Source organism: Aspergillus pseudotamarii (genome assembly GCF_009193445.1).
Source record: "Aspergillus pseudotamarii strain CBS 117625 unplaced genomic scaffold BDV38scaffold_10, whole genome shotgun sequence".
In the NCBI taxonomy this organism is placed as follows: Eukaryota; Fungi; Ascomycota; class Eurotiomycetes; order Eurotiales; family Aspergillaceae; genus Aspergillus; species Aspergillus pseudotamarii.
Genome location: NW_022475024.1, coordinates 280,051 through 298,180, shown reverse-complemented (window position 1 = coordinate 298,180; position 18,130 = coordinate 280,051). Strand labels below are relative to the sequence as shown.

Here is an 18,130-nt window from a genome sequence, read left to right as displayed (position 1 = left end):
TTCGGTCGCGGCTTTCACGCACTTCAACCATCGTTTAGAGTCAATGGTCTAATCGTGACGTTGGACGCTTTTCGCATGCTTCATAGACGCTAGTTTTATCTACCTAAGATATTGCTGGTCTATCTCTTGATCCATCTAGGAAACGGCAGCACCGGTTATCAATATCGTCTATTCGACTCGCACACCATGTATGCTATCGAAGAAAGGGCACACCCACCGCCACCGCCGCCTCTCTCCATGGATCGAATTCCTCCGCCTTCCTCATCATATCCCACTCCAGGCTCCGGGGGTGGAATGGTCTCCGCAGGCATTCCGTCGTCCAGCCACCTAGCGCCGCTTTCGACTGTCCACGAGGGTCGCATTTGGTCGCTACAAGTTGTGCAGCAACCAATTCGAGCCCGAATGTGCGGCTTTGGCGACAAGGTTAGTTCCCATATATCCTCTTTGTCGACCGGCTGCTTACATCGTTGATCCAGGATCGGAGACCCATTACCCCTCCCCCATGCATTCGCCTTATAGTTAAGGACGCTCAAACTGAAAAAGAAATCGACATCAAGTACGTAAAACTTGGAATTAAGTTATTTGGATGCGGCGCTGACCTGGGTTGCAGTGAAATTGATACTTCTTTCTACGTTTTGATGGTAGACTTGTGGAACGCGGAGGGGACTAACGAGGTGAATTTGGTCAAGCATTCGGCAACATCGCCGTCGATATCAACGGCCATGTCCTCTTCGTACCCGCCACCGCCGCAGACCCTGTCCCCTACCTATGCGCAATACCCACAAAATGCCTACGGCCAGCCGGTCCCCTACCCGCAAATGAATAGCTACTACCCCGGAAACCCTCAGCTACAGTATCAAAATCCTTACGGCGCCAGCCCCCAGACTTCTTACTATCAACCATACTACCCAACCGGCGGTCATATGCCACAAGCCAATATCTCCCCTGCGCAACCGGTTAGCACGGGTCCCGGTGGCATGTTCACACGCAACCTTATCGGAAGTCTCAGTGCCAGTGCCTTCCGCCTGACCGATCCGGATAATAAAATCGGGGTATGGTTCATCTTACAAGATTTGAGTGTACGGACTGAAGGGGTTTTCCGGTCAGTGAGCATCAATCGTAAAATTGTTGCAATGCAGCTTTGCTAACTTCTTTTCAGCCTTAAAATGAGTTTTGTCAACGTGGGTACTCAATCCAGTGATTCTCCTAATGGAGGTGTGTCAGTGATCAATCACGGATCCGCACCCGTCCTAGCGTCCGTCTTTTCCGAGCCATTTCAAGTTTTCTCCGCCAAGAAATTCCCCGGAGTGATAGAGAGCACGACGCTCAGTAAATGCTTCGCTCTCCAAGGCATCAAAATTCCCATCCGAAAAGATGGCGTGAAGGGCTCACGCGGCCGGAACAATGATGACGACGATGGGGACGATTACGACTAAGAAAGCCGTGTTGCTTTACTGCACTACGCCGTACGTTGGGTTGAGAGACATTGTCGCTCCAGTGCCCTTAAATTTTCATTGTTCTAATCTTTTTACGCATTTACGGGTTTAAGACACGGGGACAGGGTTTGGTCGGCGGTGTTCAGGGCAAGACAGGTTCTTTCAAATGGGTGGGATGTACTGCTATCAGGATTGGTGCCGCGGTGTTTTATTTTTTTTTTCTTGCTTTACCTTTTTCGCAAATCGTTGATTCACCCCCTTTTGTTTTTGCTTTCTCTATAATATCCCCCTTTTTGTCACATCTTTTTAATCGTCTCAAGGTGTATGTTTTACTGTGTGGATGCTGTCTGGACTGCGTGAAACATATATCTCCTTGCTTTTTCTTTCTTTCACTTTATGTGTACTTGTTTTTCCAAACAGTGCCGAGTACTTGATCACCCCTCAATATTTCTTAGGGGTGTTTGAGAGACTAGGCGCTTCGTGTATGTTTTGCGACAGAATTGAAAGAACCGACATGATGGAATATGCCCTAATCCATGGATAGTGTGGAGAACCGTGACATCAATAGTGGATTGCCCTATCAGGTGATTGAATTTGTAGGTCCATGCATGAAAGAAATGGGAAAAAAAAACTCAATTGAATTGTCGCTAAGTTAAGTAATTTTAACTTCGTGGGATATCCATAGAAAGGGTTGCCACCGAGGACCCTGGAACAAATATAATCTACCTAATGATGGGTCTCGTATCCGTCTGATGTGGCGGTGCAAATCGTGATGCCATTGAGTGCTTCTCTCCCATGGGCCCTGGCAAATTCCGAGGTCTGCCATGGGGTGTCGGCATTGTCCGAACCCTCGGCCATTGTTTGTGCTACTGGTGTGGCTAATTTCTATTATTATCGTACAACTTGCAGCGTTACAGACAGCTCCAAATGTCTCGGAAAAAATTGTGAGACAGTGACCTCGAGGATCCACGATAGCAATCTTGGTTCTTCAACTGCCTCCCCACATAAACGTCATAAACCTCCACGGTTTCTTCGTCCCGCGATTCCCGTGACAAGCCATCACATCGCTTCGATGCGGTCTCACTTTAGCGGTTGAACAGTGCACCCGCTCATTATTAGCATCGTTCCCTGATAGGTTATGATCCAGATTTCGATATGATTATGCAGCGGTTGGCGCCGACTGCAATGTAACGTCTCCCTTATGGCTCCACGAGATGCAGAATGTTGTATGACTCTTGCTATCCATGGATATCTCTCAGCCTCCTCGTCGTCCGGATATAAATACGAGGTTGATCTCTCGACAACATGCCTCTCCAAACAGATCAACCTGAAATCATTTTGACCATCTCTCAAGCCCACCTTCACAGTCTCTCGTTTATTAAATCGCCAAGATGAAGTTCTCCATGGTCCCCTCGTTGCTTCTTCCCCTCCTGGCGGCTGCTGCCCCAACCGCTCCGCAGAACCCTCCTTTCGGAGTCATGTCCGCTCGCTCTGCTTCCCCCATTCACCTCCTCCCCATGACTGCTTCCGGCCAGAAGTTCTACCTTGGCGGAGAGACCTCCTCCTACTGCCCCCTCACTGAGGGCTGCCCTCCCGGCGACCAGACCGTTTTCGCCCCTGGTGGCTATGGCTTGGTAAGCCCTCGCTTCTTTCCCTCTTCGTTCCTATCTCCACTTCTCCCCGTTACTAACGAATGCCTTCCAGAGCGTTGTGGTCCCTGGCGGCCAGCAGGTCTATGTTGACCCCAACGGCGCTCTGTCCTTCACCCAGGCCCACTCCGCCTATATCCCCGAGGGCTCCGCTGTGGGCCCCTTCAACTACAAGCCCGGCGAGGATTATGGCTACTACACCTTCAACGGCTGGGGTGCTTCCGGCTTCATGGCTTGCCCTACTGAGGACAAGCGCTGGCAGGTGTTTGCCGCTGTCCAGAACGCCACTGTTCCCAAGGGCAACGTGGCTGAATGCATTGGCTTCAGTGCCCTGGCTCCCAATGCTACAGCCCCTGGTGCTTGGCAATACGCTTAAATCCGCACTTGAGTACGTAATCCTGATTTGAGAGATAATCAGGAATGCGAAGAGGTTATCGATCCGCAACGCAGGGATTGTCTTGGTTGTGTAAATTACTCCTGTTGATGAGATATGACACGCCTTTTGTATATATGCAACAATTGAAATGCAGTAGTGCTTAGGGTATCGCAACTTTTATTCTGATGTAATTCTATTGCCGTAATTACGTTAATTTCTCCATATCCGCACGGCTTTGTCCTTGCCGCCGCTACCCACCTTTTCGCCATCGGGACTCCAGTCGACGGCGAAGACCTCGTCCTTGTGTCCTGGGAGGTCCATGGCCAGTTTGCCGGTGCGGACATTCCACACTTTCAGGGTTGTGTCTTTGGATGAGGATACCAGGAGACGGGAGTCAGCTGAGAAACAGCACTGATAGACGGCACCGACGTGGCCACGGAAAGTAGTGATAAATCTATCCTTGGTTAGAGATGCGTACGATGACGATCTGGGTTGTATACTTACTTTCCATCTCTGCCATTCCACAGCTTCACGTGGTTATCAAATCCAGCGGATGCGATGTATGCCATATCGGGCGAGAAGGTCACATGGTTGACCTCCTTCTGGTGGCCAAGTAATCTGGCGACCGGCTTGTTGGAGCTCTCCGGTTCCCACAGGTACATAGTGAAGTCATCGCTTGCAGACACGAGTCTCTCAACGATCTTGTTGTTGACGGTGGCTGCTTGCTCGAAGCGTTTCCGGGCTGCGGCGACCTTATCGGAATCGGCTTCAGGTACCTTCTTGGTGTGGTCGTGGTAGGCGGTTCTCAGAACGAAGTCCGTCGAAAGGGCGAGGTGGTTCACGCGGTGAGCATGGGCCTGTAGTGTCTGAATGAGGGTACCCTGTTTAGCATCCCACACCTTGATAGTCTTGTCATGGGAAGCTGTGTAAATTTTGCCCATGCCGCCCCAGCGGACGCAGGTGACCGAGCCTTTGTGACCAGATAGAACGATATCAATTCGCTTCGATACAACATCCCAGACACGGACAGTGGAATCCTTAGACGCTGAAGCCAGTCGCGGCCGACCGGTTTCTTGCGCATGGTACGGTTCCCACGCCAGACTGGTGATCCATTTCGCGTGTCCCTTGAGAGGGCCTCCCAGTGACTGTCCTTTCTTTGCATCCCACAGTCGTACGCTATTGTCCATGCTACCTGTCGCGATAATCGCACCGTTGGGGGAGTAGGCGACTGCCAGCACCCAGCTGGTGTGTCCCTTCAGTGTGTGCAATGGTGTACCTGTGTCGCAATCCCAGACGCGAGCTGTCGAATCGCCGCTTCCGGTTACCATTGTTGAAGAGGATACAGGGGAGAATGCAGTCGCAAGAATAGCTTCTCCATGTCCGGCAATAGAGGCAGCGCATCGCGAAACAGCCTTCACTCGGAATACTGCCTGCGGGGTAAAGTATAGGGAGATGGTATCTTCGGTTGTTCTGAGTCCAGGCTGAAGTAAAGAATGATAGAGATCTGCCAAGATGTCGATTGTCTGACTGTCTTTATCCTGAGATTGGTAGGTGAACCGGTACGGTACTCGTTCATCATCTTCCTATAACCCACAACAGTAAAAAATTAGCCTATGGCACATATCAGATCTTTGGCTTCACTGCGTACCTACATTGCCTTGTAATGTATTCAGAAGGGTCTCAAGATTTTTCACATTGGCATCGGCCACTGGAACGGACACTGCAGGTCCCGTTGCGGATCCTGTTGCTTGGTCAAAGAACTGCACTCGGACACTGCCCAGGTTATCCGGGATGCTTTCGATCTCCTGTTGCAGACGCGCCTTCTCGGCGATCTCCGTCTTCTGGCGCTTGGTGGGAGGGGGTACAAGAGTCGACATTTTGCCACTCGAATGGGAATATTTGTTTGTAATGAAGTCGGTCTTGTCTTGAACAAAAATTTCAACGGCTATCATGAAATTGCACTTATCGCGGAGTACTGGATCGCCGCTAAACCGGATTTGGTTATCCGCTCTTTATCAATAGTATACAATTAAGTTCTTTTCCCTGTACTTCTTCTCTCTCAATTACTTCAAGAAATCCTTTTTTCAAGATATTATGGTTGAAATGTCAATCTTGATGTCTAGAGCTTCATCTCTGGGGGCCACTGATTCCTTCGTTCCTCTCTCAAGGCAAAGCAGTGGACCCCTCCGGACAAGACCTACTACGACAGCAACAAGTGTCGCATCTCAGGATATCATATGTGCTGTCAGCGAGTCGCGTGGTATCTCATCTACAGTTGGCCTCACTTTTATAAATCTATCAACGGCAGAAGCGGTTCTGTGTCAGATATGTGACAGCCAGACTTATGTCAAAACAGTTACCAAGATCGGGGTGTTTGAGCCCACAGAGATACTCTTCATGAATACAGCCAAAGATTCCAAACTACTTTACATCATTCAGGAAAATATCCAAGAAACCACATTCACTTTCTTAGACCGCAGGGACTGGTCGGAGAAAACCAGCCATGAGTATGTGGACCGACTAGCTTTTCCTGAAGATATTGAGTCTATCAAGATTATCTTGGGAGGTAATTATTTTGCTGCTTGTTGTTTCGCTGCAGTATGTGCCAAGGAACACATATATAGGCTCCACTGAAGTTGTATAGGTCCTGAAATATGTTGAGCTAGAGCTAAATAAGACGTTCACTTCGCACTCCCTTCGCATTCGTTTCGAGCCCTCCCAGGGGTCCATGCTGATTGACTTATCCACCATAGTTTCGTTGGAGCTGATCCAAAATCTACATAATGCCAGATCAAAGGATAGCCTCTTCGGACTTATGAATAAAACACTAACTCCCATGGGTGGCAGGCTTCTGAGAGCCAATATTCTGCAGCCTTCTACGGAGGCTTCGAAGTTACTAGCTCGATATGATGCCGTGGAGGATTTATCTACAAAAGGGGAAATGTTTGTATCGGTTAGACAAGGTCAGAAACATAGACTTCCATGTTAGCCCTTTGCTGACTTGCTGTTCTTCAAACTCCCAACAGCTCTTAAGGGTTTCATCGACGCAGACAGAGTCTTAACATCGGTGAGTCGATAAGCCTTTTGACACTCATTACTTCTGACAGCCTAGATCATCCTCGTTCCAACTAAACGAACTTTTCAATACGTCGAACAATCAGTCAACAACGTCATCATGCTCAAGACTTACATGTCTTCAATCAGAACAGTATATAAAGCGCTTGGGACGGCTCAAAGCAGCCTTTTACTGACAATCAGAGAAGTAGCAACCTCATGACCTGCTGGCTTGCAAATCTAACCATGCTATAGCTATGTGCTCCAGCAGGCCATCGAGCAGTTGAAGAGCTAATCGAGTCAACCATCAATGAGTATGTAACATACCAAACGAGGCCGCTTGACCTGAGAAATCAGCGTATATACTGTGTCAGGGTACGTCCCCGTCGCCTGAGCTGTTATGTTTCCAGTACAGCTGTCTGATAATCTAGCCATACAGGCCGGAGTCAACAGTCTACTTGATGTTGCGAGACAGACATACAAAGAAGCAAATATGGATGCTGTAGATCTCATTACAAAGCTTTCAGGTGAGCGGATAGAAGTAGTTGTTATTCATACATATCTGATGTGCTGTAGAGTCTCATGGAATAGCACTCGATTTGAAGTTTGACACAGCACGCCAATACTACATTAGTATATCAGCTACCGAAGTAGACACACTCCCTGAAGTATTTATCAACATATACCGCAAGAAGAACCGTTTAGAATGCCAAACTCTTGACTTAGTCAAACTGAATCAGAAAATCATCGATGCACATAACGAGGTAATCAGCATGAGCGACCAGACTGTCCATGAATTGATCCAGGATATCCGTTCCGAAATCGCCCACCTCTTCAAGATCAGTGAAGCCATTGCCATGCTTGACATGCTTTCCACATTCGCACAGATAGCTACAAACCACGACTATGTCCGAGCAGAACTAACAGATGTCCTCGCCATCAAGTCAGGACGACATCCCATCCGCGAGAAAATACACACCAAGAAATTTATCCCGAACGACGCCTACGCAACCCAGCAGTCCCGTTTCCAAATCATCACAGGTTGCAACATGAGCGGTAAATCCACCTATATCCGCTCCCTAGCCCTAATGACCATCATGGCCCAAATCGGCTCGTTCATTCCAGCAGACTACGCCTCCTTCCCCATCGTGCACCAACTTTTCGCTCGCGTTTCAACCGCCGACGACCTAGAAGCAAATGTATCGACCTTCGCCGCCGAAATGCGCGAGATGGCCTTCATCCTCCGCAACATTGAACCAAGGAGCATGGTCATCATCGATGAACTAGGCCGCGGCACCAGCACAACAGACGGTCTAGCTATCGCCATCGCCATCGCAGAAGCCCTCATCGAAAGCCACGCTCTCGTCTGGTTCGTTACCCACTTCCGCGACCTCGCCGTGATATTGGCCGAACGGAACGGCGTCGTCAGTCTCCATCTCGCAGCGGAGATATCCCACGACACGTCCAAGATGACGATGTTGTACAAAATAGCCGAAGGTCCCGAAACGAACCGCTTCTATGGCCTAGCTCTTGCTAAACTCGTTGATTTACCGCCGGGCGTGCTGGAGTATGCGCAAACTGTCTCGGAGAAAATGAACCAAATTGCCCAACGTCGTCACAGCAAGACTAGAGCTCTGGCTGTCTCGCGGAAACGAAACCTCATTCTCTCGCTTAAGGAGCAGCTCTTACAGGCTCGAGATGGCAAAATGGAAGGTGAGACGCTTCGCAAATGGCTGAAGCGACTTCAGGACGAGTTTGCGTTGCGGATGGCGGCGATTGATGGGGATGAGTCTGTGTGTTGTGGTTCTGAGGACGGAGTAGAGCAGGCGGGGCCCTCTTCGGGTCTGGTTGAAGGGACAGGGCCTGATACTGTGGATGATCAGCTAAATCGCGAGGAAAGTTCGATACCCTTTCTCAACTCGTCTGTTGAGGAAAGATCCGTTATAGAGATTTCTTCAGATGATGTTTCCGAGAACTAGTCTGCTGGAGGAGTGAGGAGTACTGTTTGTTGAAATGGCAGCTGTGAATGTCTACCAATCATGAAATCATAATTATATACTGTTATAATGAAAACCTCTAGATACCAATCCTTCACTTCATAATTGAAAAGTTCATAACCATGATAGCTTGTTCGAATTTCATTTACATCACAATCAGCACCATTCAATAACACTTTTTAAACTTGCGTATCACAGTTCTATTATGGCTCGCTTAATAACAAAAGCTAAACAGAACAAGGCCATAAACCTCTAGTAGTAGACCAAAACAGCGATCACACTCCTTAACCAAAATGGAAAAGAGTCTGTTTTCCCTTCTTCCCCTTGCCCTTCTTACCAGCACCTGCAGAGGACTCCCCGAAGTCGGAATCCGGTTCGCCAGGGGTACTGGTTCCTGATCCACCTGAAGCCCAAGCATTAGAGCTCGGAGCGTCTCGTCCATCCCAACGGACACGGACGGTTCCGCGGGTGAGACCGGCCATGAGGACGTTTGGTTTAGGGGCGGCGGGAAGCGCCGGGAACGCTTCGGCGTTGCTGGTTTTTACAGGGCGAGGGGCGTTACTAGATGTAGATTTAGGGGCAGGACGGGAGGATGGGCCGGCATAGGATGGGGCAGGGGATGCCGAAGCCCAGGGGGTGTTGTTGTAGGTGGCGGCGGTGGACTTTTTGGAGACTGTTGAGGAGAGCGGGGGGAAGGGGTTGCTTGGGGATGAGCCCGAGGGTAGGGCACCGCTCCTGCCGACGGCTGAGCGGGAGGACTGGGCGGTTGAGGATTTTAGTCGGAGGACACGTTTGCCTCCACCACCGCTGCCGTTCACGGTGCTCGGGGACATGCCTGGTAGGACGCCACCGGGACCTGGTAGGGCTGGGTAATCTTCGTTGATGGCGCGCCAGTCATTCCAGGCTTTGAGTAGTGCGGTTCGTTTGGAGTCATTTTCGTAGATCTCTGCGAGCTCTTTGACGAGTTTGCCTAGCTCATTGGTGGATGTGTCGAAGAGGGAGAAAAAGGCGTCGATCAGCTCGGTGGCCGTTAGCGCAGAGGTGCGGTAGGTGGACACTTTGGAGCGGAATTCATTCAGTTTATTTTGGTCATTGCCAAGGAGATTAGAGGCGCGTTCGACCACGGCTACATGACGCAGGCGGCGGGCCTGCTCCTGAGGCGTGGCAGATCCGGAGTCATGACCAAGACTGAGATCCTGCAGTTCAGGGATAGGGGTGGACGCAACCGGGGGGGTTCGGGCGGCTGGGGTACGTGGGGGAGCGTGTACAGTTTGAGTATCATTACGGGTCAATTGACCTCCAAAGCTGCGCGTTGATACTGACTGTGCACTTTGGATGGCCATCTGCCGTTGGTAGGCAATTTCGGCTCTTGTTAATGGTTGTGCAGAGGACACAGGAAGAGGCTCCGCATTTGGATCGCGTCCACGACCAGCGCCACGGCGTTGTCTTTGAGGTTGATACGGCGTTCTGTAGTCGAAAGATGACAGATCCACGGTTCGTGCATCGCGTCTCGCATCCTTGGAAAGACCATTTGGATGACATTCCAATTGGTGAGCTTTCATGTCCATTTCAGATTCGAAAACAACAAACTTTTTCTCCAGACACTCTTTGTCCAGGCAAAGGAAATGATCCTTCTGGAAGTGATCCTCGAGCGCATTGTAGTCAATATAATACTGTTGTTGACGACTCCCAGACCGTCTATCACAAATGTGACATCTTTCGTGGCGGTCACGACAGTGAGCGTATAGTTCATCGTCACCATAAAACCGTTGACGGCAGAAACCACATTCAGGGTGACCCTTAAAGCCACTCTGTTCAACAGCTCCGGGAACATGATCTCCGTACTTCTCGTGCTTGCGCAACTCCGCCACAGTGAAGAGCTCATGCTCATGGGTAAACACTTTCTTGTTTCGCGTACAAAGATCACTAGACAATAAGAGGCAAACGTGAGTGGCATGCCAGTTTAAAGCGCTTCAGGGAAGGGTCACGTACCACATTACTTTGCCATGCTTGCTCTTAACGTGGCGATGTAGGTCCGGCCATCCCAAGCAAGCCACGTCGCAATCTGTGTCAGGGCAATTGTATCGGAGCAACAGGACTGTGTCCTCAAAGATCTCGTTATTTTCATATTTGATCCCGAGGTTGTCATCTTTCTGCGAAAAGTCTGAGTCCTTGAAATCCTGGAAAGGCTTCACATGGTCATTCGTGAAGATCACGTAGCTCGATTCAGTCTACCCCCGAATGACAGACATTAGCATAACCCCAAGGTACCCAAGGTGTGTGGATTCAAATAAAAGGCGTACCCGACAATGCGCACAGGCTTTGTTCTTATACAATGCTCGAAGTCTCAACGCGCAGATATGGCAAGTGCGGTGATTGCACGGCGAAACAGACGTATGTTCGACATTTGACGCACAAATGAAGCAAATCTCCCCTTCATCGGCGTCGTCTGCGGGCGCCGCAGCTGCCTTCTTGCCCTTGTCGTCTGTCCCTGTAGTCGGTCCTTGAGTCGGTTGTCCAGTGGGTTCCGGCCCAGAATCCTTATTAAGGGCGCTGCGGTTCTGCTTATCGCGACCCCCTCCTCCTCCTCTGCGGGGCCCAGTACCCCTGGATCTTGAGCCTTTGCCGGCACCTTCAGTCGACTGTTGCGAGTTCTCAATTCTTGCCGAAGGTTGGCCTGCTCCCCGTCCTCGTCCGCGACGACCACCACGCTTTGGTCCTTGCGATCCGGAGCCTTGGGTCGGCTGAGTGTCAGACATGGAGGGCGGATATGGAGGCGGAGATTTGGTACGACGGAAACAATTTCAAGTAGGGGACGAGCCCGGATAACAGCTCCCAGGGATTAGAAGAGCTCGGCGCTCCTTCTGACACTGCGCGACAAACACTGTCCCTGCGGGGATAATGATCCTAGTGTGGTTGGTGGCAGTGAGAGGGACAAATTGATGAGCGGCGGGCGAAAATGTTGGCTGTCGGCGTGCTTAGTGAGCCGCTTTATCAAATCACTAAAAAAACCCCCATTTATTTATTTAATTTCAGCAGCTAATTAACTAACTTTCCGCAAATGACTCCCTCCGGCGTCATTTCGACTCACAATATCTTCGCCTCCCGACTTGACCGTCTGGAATTTCCTCTTGAATGATTCTTTCACTGACATCCAGACTATCAGTTGACTCGATTGACTCAATGAACTTTTCCATGCCGGTCGCTGGTTTGGTTTGTGGCAGTGGGCTATTTTCACGTCCGACATGGAGGTATATGAAGGCTATTTTTATTTCCCGAAAATCTGCCTACGCGGGCCCGCGGTCTACTTGGATACTATATATTGCTCATGCTATGTCATAATAATAATAGTAATATGTAATGGCAGAAGACATCCCTGCAGGACTCTTCTGAAACAGCGACGGCTCTTTAGCCGACAGCATCCATCGCGCCAATCTGCAAGACAGTACCAACTCCCGCTGGAGAAAAAGCAGGTAAAATAACAAAAGAAAGTAAGGCAATTATGTCGCCAACGAGGGTAAACTGAGTACAACATAAGATTTCGATAATCAAAATGACGGCTCCTGGTTATCATATGCGGTGCTGCAAAGCAAAAGCAAAAGCAAAACAAACAAAAGCAAATATTCGTGAAGTATAGCGATGGGCGCGACGCATATATTGCCCTCCCTGAAGGTTATGTATGGTGTAGGTTTCCCTCCAGATACGGAGACTATTCATCGGGGCTGTACAAATTTTGGCTGAGGATCTTTGTCATCGTAAACATATGTATGCGGTCCTGCTTGAAAACCGCGCGCATCGGTTCATCGCAGCGGATTTGACGTCGGTCGCTGGGATCTTGAAGTTCGTGCTCGCGAATATACGCCCAGACCTTCTTTACCGTCTGGGGTCGCGAAAGCTGGGGGGAATTAGCTGTCTCTGATTCAGGCATACGAGCGATACGCGACGGTGTTAAGCAAGACCAAAGAAAATACATACCGATTCTTCTCCACCTAGCAGGGCTGACAATGCTGGTGAAAGAGTAAGCGGTTTCTGTATGACTGTTAATACCAGACACATTCCTCCAAAGGCATAGTAGTACATACATGAAATCCACCAGAACGGTTGACTTTCTTGGAGTCCGAACCGGAGTCGACGTCTGAGTCGTCCTCAGCTTTGACCTTCTTTGACGTTTTAGCCTTGGTTGTCTTCTTTTTTGCTGGCTGAACTTTACGCGCGCTAGCACCGCGAGTGGGACGGGCACGCATGTTCTCCTCCGCCTGCAACTTTGCCGCGAAAAGGGCATCCGCATCAACATCGTGATCGGGTTTTTTCTTCTTCACCGGGGGAGTCTTGTCTGATTCACGTTCCACACTATCCGCCTGACGTTTCTGTGACTTGGAGGATTGCGCAGGGGACGAAGCCTCGACCGGTGTCGCAGAGCTGTGGCCATTGGTCGCAGGGGCAGTAGCGACCGCCGCCTCGGGAGAAGCATCTATACCACCATTCTCGGCAAAGATGTCGAACCGTTCCATGATAAGCTGCTTAATCACAGCCTAGTCAAGAGAGATACGTTAGCATAACGTAAAATTACAATGAAATCAAGTGATATTGGAATCAATGGTTTTGCGACGTGACAGGACGCGGAACAGACCTTCTGGGAAGTAAGATCATAGCCGACCTCTTCCTGAAGCCCTTTACGGATTCGCTTCTCGGAGATAGTATTGAGGTCACTCTTAGCCAGGATTGAGTCAATGATTGGTACATATTGGTCGCGGGCTGCTGGGGAGACTGGTGCATCGCGAATGATGTCAGTTCAGAGCGACTTCGGCGGCTTGTGCACGACCCGGAAACATTAGAGCCAGCGGAACTTACGCGACATCCTGACAATGTAGCTCGGGTTACCTTCTCGTCGGTAAAAAATACAGTGGTAATTGCGTCAATCGCTGGATTGGGTACAGTCACAGAGTCGATAACGCCGGCTTTGCAGTAGGAGAGAGAGGTAGTCAATCGTACTGTTGGAGATCGATCGTCCAGATCTGGGCGTAGCGCTGGCGCTTAGGACCGGCGGGGCATAAGGAAGGAAGGAAATCTCCAAAAAAGGTGTAACAGAACAGGAACACAAGATAGATCAGATAAAAACAAAAGGAAAAATAATGGAGATGGCCGGCCCACAACGTCCAGCACCTTGCACCCGCAATATCAGAGCAATCTGGGACGAATTGTGTTCGAGGATCGCGAACTGTTATGGATCTCCAACTGTATGTCAAGTCAGGCCGTACAGTCGGTTACGGTAAAGTAAGGTTTACTAACACTGGAGGTTATGCGGGCGACTGGGGTCGGTCGGGCCTCGTCACGTGAAAGCAGCACGGCTGAGTCAGCGTGTTCGCACACAGAAGCGGCTGTGGTTGGGATTTGTTCTTTTTGCCCTAAAACCAGGCAAAACGGGGACGACCAGCAGAAAATCAGAGCGGCTCTCTCACCCTCGATTCCTCTCCACCCCCCATCGCCCTCGAAACGCCCCCAAGCAATCATGGCGCCCAGTTTCGATACCCTGACCGAGCAGGATCTCCACGAAGAGGAGGAGGAGGAGATTGACTTCTCCGGTGAGTGCGATTCTTTATCATTCATCTCTTTTAGGCCCCGTGCCCCTCTTCGCTAATACCGCTTTTCCGATTTTTTAGATCTCAAGGAGCAATTTGAAGTGAAGCTCGAGGAGGGTTTGGATACATTTATCGTCATCGATGGACTCCCGATCGTGCCGGAAGAGAGCAGGCAGAAGCTTATCAAGTTCTTGCTGAGGAAACTCAACGCGGTCGGCCACACCTCCGAAGATGCCGTTTTCATGCCCACCAACGACAAGAACATGTCCGAAGGGTACGTACCGGGGAAATACTGGAAATGAACGAAGGAAAGGTTTAATGTTTCGTTTTGTGCAGTTTCGCCTTCGTCGAATATGAAACCCCCGAACAAGCCATTGCCGCAGTCAAGCAGCTGCACGGAACACCTCTCGACAAGAAGCACACCCTTGCTGTGAACAAGTTGATGGATATTGATCGCTATGGCCGTGAAGGACGCATCGATGAGGAATATAAGCCCCCAACTGTCGAACCTTTCAAGGAGAAGGAGCACCTCCGCTCATGGCTGTCCGACCCCAACGCCCGTGACCAGTTCGCCCTCTACCGTAATGACAAGGTTGGCGTGTTCTGGAACAACAAGAACAACCCGCCAGAGAACGTCGTCGATCGTGCTCATTGGACACAGCTCTTCGTTCAGTGGTCTCCCAAGGGTACATATCTTGCATCCGTCCACCCCCAGGGTGTGCAGCTCTGGGGCGGTCCTGCTTTCTCGAAACAGAAGCAGTTCCCCCATCCATTTGTTCAGCTCGTCGAGTTCTCGCCAGGTGAGAGCTACTTGACCACCTGGTCTTCTCGCCCCATTCAGGTTGAAGAGGGTCACCCTGTCTTGTCTTTCGAAGAGGATGGAAAGAACATTATCGTTTGGGACATCGTCTCAGGAAAGCCTCTCCGTTCCTTCGTTTCTCATGATCTCGCCGCTGGCCCTGCTGAAGGTGATGCTGCCCCGAAGAAGAAGGTGCAGTGGCCCGCTTTCAAGTGGTCTGCTGATGAGAAGTACGTCGCAAGAATGCTCCAGGGTCAGTCTATCTCTATCTACGAGTTGCCTCGGATGAACTTGCTGGGTAAGACCTCTGTTAAAATTGATGGTGTCATGGACTTCGAATGGTCACCAGCAACAGTCAGCCGTGAGGGTGTCAAGCAATATGAACAACTTCTCTCATTCTGGACTCCTGAAATTGGCAGCAACCCCGCAAGAGTCGCCTTGATGAGCGTCCCATCTAAGGAGATTGTACGAACCCGTAACCTGTTCAACGTCTCTGATGTGAAGCTGCACTGGCAGTCTCAAGGTACCTACGTCTGTGTCAAGGTGGATCGCCACTCTAAGTCCAAGAAATCAATGGCTACCAACCTTGAGATTTTCCGGGTGCGCGAGAAGGGTGTTCCTGTTGAAGTTGTGGACAGTCTCAAAGATACCGTGATCAACTTTGCATGGGAACCCAACGGTGGACGTTTTGTCCTGATCACCACGGGTGAGACCCCCAGCGGTGCTGCTGTTCTCCCCAAGACCGCTGTATCTTTCTTCGCTCCTGAAAAGAAGGGCCCTCAGGCTGGTAACTTCAAGCTTGTGCGCACCATCGAGAAGAAGACGAGCAACGCCATCTACTGGTCCCCCAAGGGCCGTTTCGTCGTTGTCGCCACCGTTCACTCTCAATCGAACTTCGATTTGGACTTCTGGGATATGGACTTCGAGGGTGAGAAGGCTGAGGGCGAGAAGGATCTGGCCGCCAACCTCCAGTTGATGAAGACCGTGGAGCACTACGGTGTCACAGATATCGACTGGGATCCTACAGGTCGTTATGTTGTTAGCAGTGCTAGTGTGTGGACTCACTCGGTAAGACCATTGCATCGTGCCAAGTTTGACTAAGAATTTGCTACTAACATCTCCTTGCTAGATGGAAAACGGCTGGAACATTCACACTTTCGCTGGTCAGACCCTCGCTGAGCACCCTACCGATAAATTCAAGCAGTTCGTCTGGCGTCCTCGCCCACCCACTCTTCTTAGCAAGGAGGAGCAGAAACAAGTACGCAAGAACCTCCGTGAGTACTCCAAGGAGTTCGACGAGGAAGACAAGTATGCTGTCGACATTGCCAACACCGCCGTTGTCGAGAAGCGCAAGCGCGTTCTCAGCGAGTGGGTTGCCTGGATCCGCCGGGAGAAGGAGCTCATGGCCGAGGAGAAGGATGCCTATGGTATCCCCGAAAATGCAGACGATCCCAAGACTGCCAAGGATGCTCCCCCAGTCTCCGAGGAGCAGGGCGAGGCCGTTGTCGAAGAGATTGTGGAAGAGATTGTCGAGGAGAACGAGGAAGTTATCGGTTGATTGGGTCATGTCTTTCGTATCTAATGTCACTTTCTATTTTATTTTCCTCATTTCTACATCTTGCCTGTCGATATCCTCACCCTCTTCTTCGAAGCGCCACCCGCTTCCCCTCCTGTGAGCTTGTTTCTGTGATCCGTTTGGCTTTGTTCCAGCCCAAGGACGTTTGGAACTTCAAAAAGTGAATAGATGTGTATTGCGTATCTCCCAACTGGAGTGTCATGTGCGCAACATTGGTAGCATGAGAGATGACCACAATAGGCCGGCATATGCAAGGCTAACGAAGTAAGATGTTCTTGTATAAATTTTCATCAGTTGGTGTTTGCAAAGAAACCATTCTTCTATATCATCCATTGACTATACAAAAATATCATCACCTAACCCATCACCATCGAAATCAATACCCCAACCCAGCCCCAAATCCACCCGCAAGTCACAATCATTCGATCCGCACCACTCTCCCCAGTTGTACTAGTAGGAGGGCTTCCAGAATCCGTCGGATACGGTCCGGAATAGGTACTCGCCGGCTGCACATTCACCCTAAAGAGCCCATTCTCACCACCAGCAGCCCTACTAGCCCCCATCACATTCCCAGGCGGCGAATACTCGCAAACGACATACCACCCCTGAGCCCTTGTATAGGACCCCGTATCCCCGCGCTTCTCATTATCATCAGTCCCGTTGCCGTACCCGCAGTCAATAGCCGCGCATCCAACATCCGTCGTACTCCTCCAAACCAACTGAGTAAAATGGCCCGTCTCCTCGCTGAACCCAGTCGGTTTCTTAAAATCGTACATACGTCGTTCGTCGCCCCACGCGAAGACCGCAGCTGAGGCATTCTGGTATCCGAAGGCGAGATTCTCGCCGTATGGGCCGTGCTATATATATACATTTCGCATAAGTACAACCAAACCCTTCAATTAATTCCATTCCTTCGTATCACCCCCCGGCCAAATAAACAGCACGGAATGGATAAATAAATAGATCAAGGAAAGAAAGGAGAACGTACGGAATGTTTCCATCTACAGCCTTCGGCCCAATCTTTCGCATACCGAGTCAATGTCTCGTTCCAGACGAGATCGCTTGCGTTATGCTCTTTCCGGTAGTTATTGCTCGACGAAAGTATTGTGTCTTTGAATACCTCAGGTGATGTATAAGAGGGTGGATGTGGTGATGTTGGCGTTGCTGTCACCATGATTGTTGTCTGGATTGTTTGTTGAGTGTTTGCCGGGTTGGCGAGGATGAGGATGAGGATGACTTGTAGACATGGTGTTATGCATCCTATAGGATTGTTGTGTCTGTAAGATGGGATGATAAACATTCTGTGATTCTATAGTATGCCTGTTCTTAGGGCAGTTGGTTGCTTGGTCTTTTATGGTGTTTGATGGTTGCGGGGTGTAGTGCTAGTATGATTGATCATATACTATGGCATGGCTCAGTTACGGAGCTACCGGACAGGTCAACTATGGCGGGCAAATGATTGATCAGGTTTATTTGCAGTATTGAAAAGACTAGTAGATCCGAGCCCATGGTTGGATCAGTGAGATGGGTAGTTTGGGGTTAATACTCCGCACTTGATTCAATAATGACAATTTGGACCAACACCAAAAATAACCTCAGGTAAGGCCACGACGAGGTGACACATGTTGCCTGCAATTTAGTCTTTTTATAGGAAAAAAGTTGCT

The 18,130-nt window shown here is 50.0% G+C and overlaps 7 protein-coding genes across 7 annotated transcripts; 4 read left to right on the top strand and 3 right to left on the bottom strand.

Annotated features, from left to right (window-relative positions):
* Positions 1-186: 186 nt before the first annotated feature.
* On the top strand, positions 187-1,436 carry BDV38DRAFT_279742 (velvet factor family protein; the record flags this gene model as incomplete). Its single annotated transcript, XM_032059102.1, has 4 exons — positions 187-423; positions 477-556; positions 611-1,102; positions 1,160-1,436. The coding sequence occupies 4 exons, from the start codon at positions 187-189 to the stop codon at positions 1,434-1,436; spliced, it is 1,086 nt and encodes a 361-aa protein (XP_031916831.1).
* Positions 1,437-2,680: 1,244 nt separating this feature from the next.
* BDV38DRAFT_9724 (putative IgE binding protein) lies at positions 2,681-3,658 on the top strand. The gene is made up of 2 exons (XM_032064211.1): positions 2,681-3,070; positions 3,141-3,658. The coding sequence occupies exons 1-2, from the start codon at positions 2,828-2,830 to the stop codon at positions 3,459-3,461; spliced, it is 564 nt and encodes a 187-aa protein (XP_031916830.1). The 5' UTR covers positions 2,681-2,827; the 3' UTR covers positions 3,462-3,658.
* A 13-nt stretch (positions 3,659-3,671) lies between these two features.
* On the bottom strand, positions 3,672-5,338 carry BDV38DRAFT_279740 (WD40 repeat domain-containing protein; the record flags this gene model as incomplete). Its single annotated transcript, XM_032059101.1, has 3 exons — positions 3,672-3,915; positions 3,966-5,044; positions 5,114-5,338. The coding sequence occupies 3 exons, from the start codon at positions 5,336-5,338 to the stop codon at positions 3,672-3,674; spliced, it is 1,548 nt and encodes a 515-aa protein (XP_031916829.1).
* Positions 5,339-5,564: 226 nt separating this feature from the next.
* On the top strand, positions 5,565-8,494 carry BDV38DRAFT_279739 (MutS family protein MSH4; the record flags this gene model as incomplete). The annotated part of the gene is made up of 7 exons (XM_032059100.1): positions 5,565-6,059; positions 6,106-6,424; positions 6,488-6,528; positions 6,574-6,669; positions 6,771-6,890; positions 6,955-7,042; positions 7,092-8,494. The coding sequence occupies 7 exons, from the start codon at positions 5,565-5,567 to the stop codon at positions 8,492-8,494; spliced, it is 2,562 nt and encodes an 853-aa protein (XP_031916828.1).
* Positions 8,495-8,796: 302 nt separating this feature from the next.
* On the bottom strand, positions 8,797-13,370 carry BDV38DRAFT_268904 (uncharacterized protein; the record flags this gene model as incomplete). The annotated part of the gene is made up of 8 exons (XM_032056864.1): positions 8,797-10,438; positions 10,505-10,743; positions 10,816-11,256; positions 11,382-11,478; positions 12,241-12,425; positions 12,595-13,044; positions 13,143-13,279; positions 13,364-13,370. 8 exons carry the CDS (start codon positions 13,368-13,370, stop codon positions 8,797-8,799), a joined length of 3,198 nt encoding a protein of 1,065 aa, XP_031916827.1.
* A 651-nt stretch (positions 13,371-14,021) lies between these two features.
* EifCb (translation initiation factor eIF3 core subunit b) lies at positions 14,022-16,448 on the top strand (the record flags this gene model as incomplete). The annotated part of the gene is made up of 4 exons (XM_032056863.1): positions 14,022-14,094; positions 14,173-14,365; positions 14,428-15,958; positions 16,020-16,448. 4 exons carry the CDS (start codon positions 14,022-14,024, stop codon positions 16,446-16,448), a joined length of 2,226 nt encoding a protein of 741 aa, XP_031916826.1.
* A 191-nt stretch (positions 16,449-16,639) lies between these two features.
* Positions 16,640-17,885, bottom strand: BDV38DRAFT_9680 (putative extracellular SCP domain protein Pry1). Its single transcript, XM_032064203.1, has 2 exons — positions 17,455-17,885; positions 16,640-17,323 (listed from the first exon to the last, which is right to left on the bottom strand). Exons 1-2 carry the CDS (start codon positions 17,764-17,766, stop codon positions 16,823-16,825), a joined length of 813 nt encoding a protein of 270 aa, XP_031916825.1. The 5' UTR covers positions 17,767-17,885; the 3' UTR covers positions 16,640-16,822.
* Positions 17,886-18,130: the final 245 nt, after the last annotated feature.